Genomic DNA, 930 nt, shown 5'->3' with positions numbered 1-930 from the left:
TTTGTTGGTTTTTCTTTTTTTAAAAAGACATTCAGTATCATGTCAGCGGATTCTGATCCACTTCCCATCCACCTCCTGCGATAACCGCTGCTCGTTAAGGCAAAACATCAGGTTGGCACTGGCACAGCAGCTGAATCCAACTGGCCGAAGGCGAAGCAGAGCCAGCAGGGCCCTGTCAGCGAGGCTCCTTCTCCCGCACGCTGACCGAGCCGTCCTCCATCCCAAAATACACCACCTCTGCCATGTCGATGAAGAGTCCTGTCTCCACCACTCCTGGGGAAAAAGTTCACCTGCTGGTTAATGCCAGAGCCACCCCTTCACTTGTATCTGCTGCTCCACCCGTGGTTTTGTGTATTAAAAGGCATCAGTGCCTCCATCAGAGGTTTGGAGAAGTGTCCAACCTGGGGGATGTCATATCAGCCACACGGGGAGCTTCCAGGAAGTGTTTTCCACGCATCCACCCTCAGCAGAAACTCTCCAGAGACAGAGAAACAACTCTCAAAGCTCCCCTCGACATTCACACCGCCCCAGCCACCACTGTTACACCAACACAGTCATGAGCAAGGCATTTTCTGCCATCTGATAGCCCGTGGGAGCAAGAGAAAGCTACAAGCAGCCATGGGTTTATTCTCTTTGCCTTTACACACATCTAAAACACTATCCTGTAAGAGAACACCTGGATAACACTTGTTCAAAAGTTAAGACTCAGCAGGCCTGATGCTGCCTCTGCAATTTGTAGCCTATTTGCAAATGTACTTTTGGTTATATTTAATTATAGCGTGCTATTAACTTCACAGTGATCACTGAGACACAGCCAGAGGCTAGGAAGGTGGAGAGAAATGAAGGACAAGGCTTACCACAAGCACAAGGTGGCCAGAGCCCTGCTAACACCACTGTATTTTTAGGCTTTAACAGCCTCATATTTAGGCT

At 49.0% G+C, this 930-nt stretch overlaps 1 protein-coding gene across 1 annotated transcript in view; it reads right to left on the bottom strand.

Annotated features, from left to right (window-relative positions):
- RPIA (ribose 5-phosphate isomerase A) overlaps positions 1-930 on the bottom strand; it is an 11209-nt gene continuing 10279 nt past the window's right edge. The window contains 1 exon segment of the mRNA XM_009082068.1: positions 1-273. Coding sequence (XP_009080316.1) covers positions 176-273 — 98 coding nt within the window. The 3' untranslated portion in view covers positions 1-175.

Source organism: Acanthisitta chloris, unplaced genomic scaffold (assembly GCF_000695815.1).
Source record: "Acanthisitta chloris isolate BGI_N310 unplaced genomic scaffold, ASM69581v1 scaffold17139, whole genome shotgun sequence".
Lineage (NCBI taxonomy): Eukaryota > Metazoa > Chordata > Aves > Passeriformes > Acanthisittidae > Acanthisitta > Acanthisitta chloris.
The sequence above is the reverse complement of the archived record's forward strand: the minus strand, read 5'-3'. Positions and strand labels throughout refer to the sequence as shown.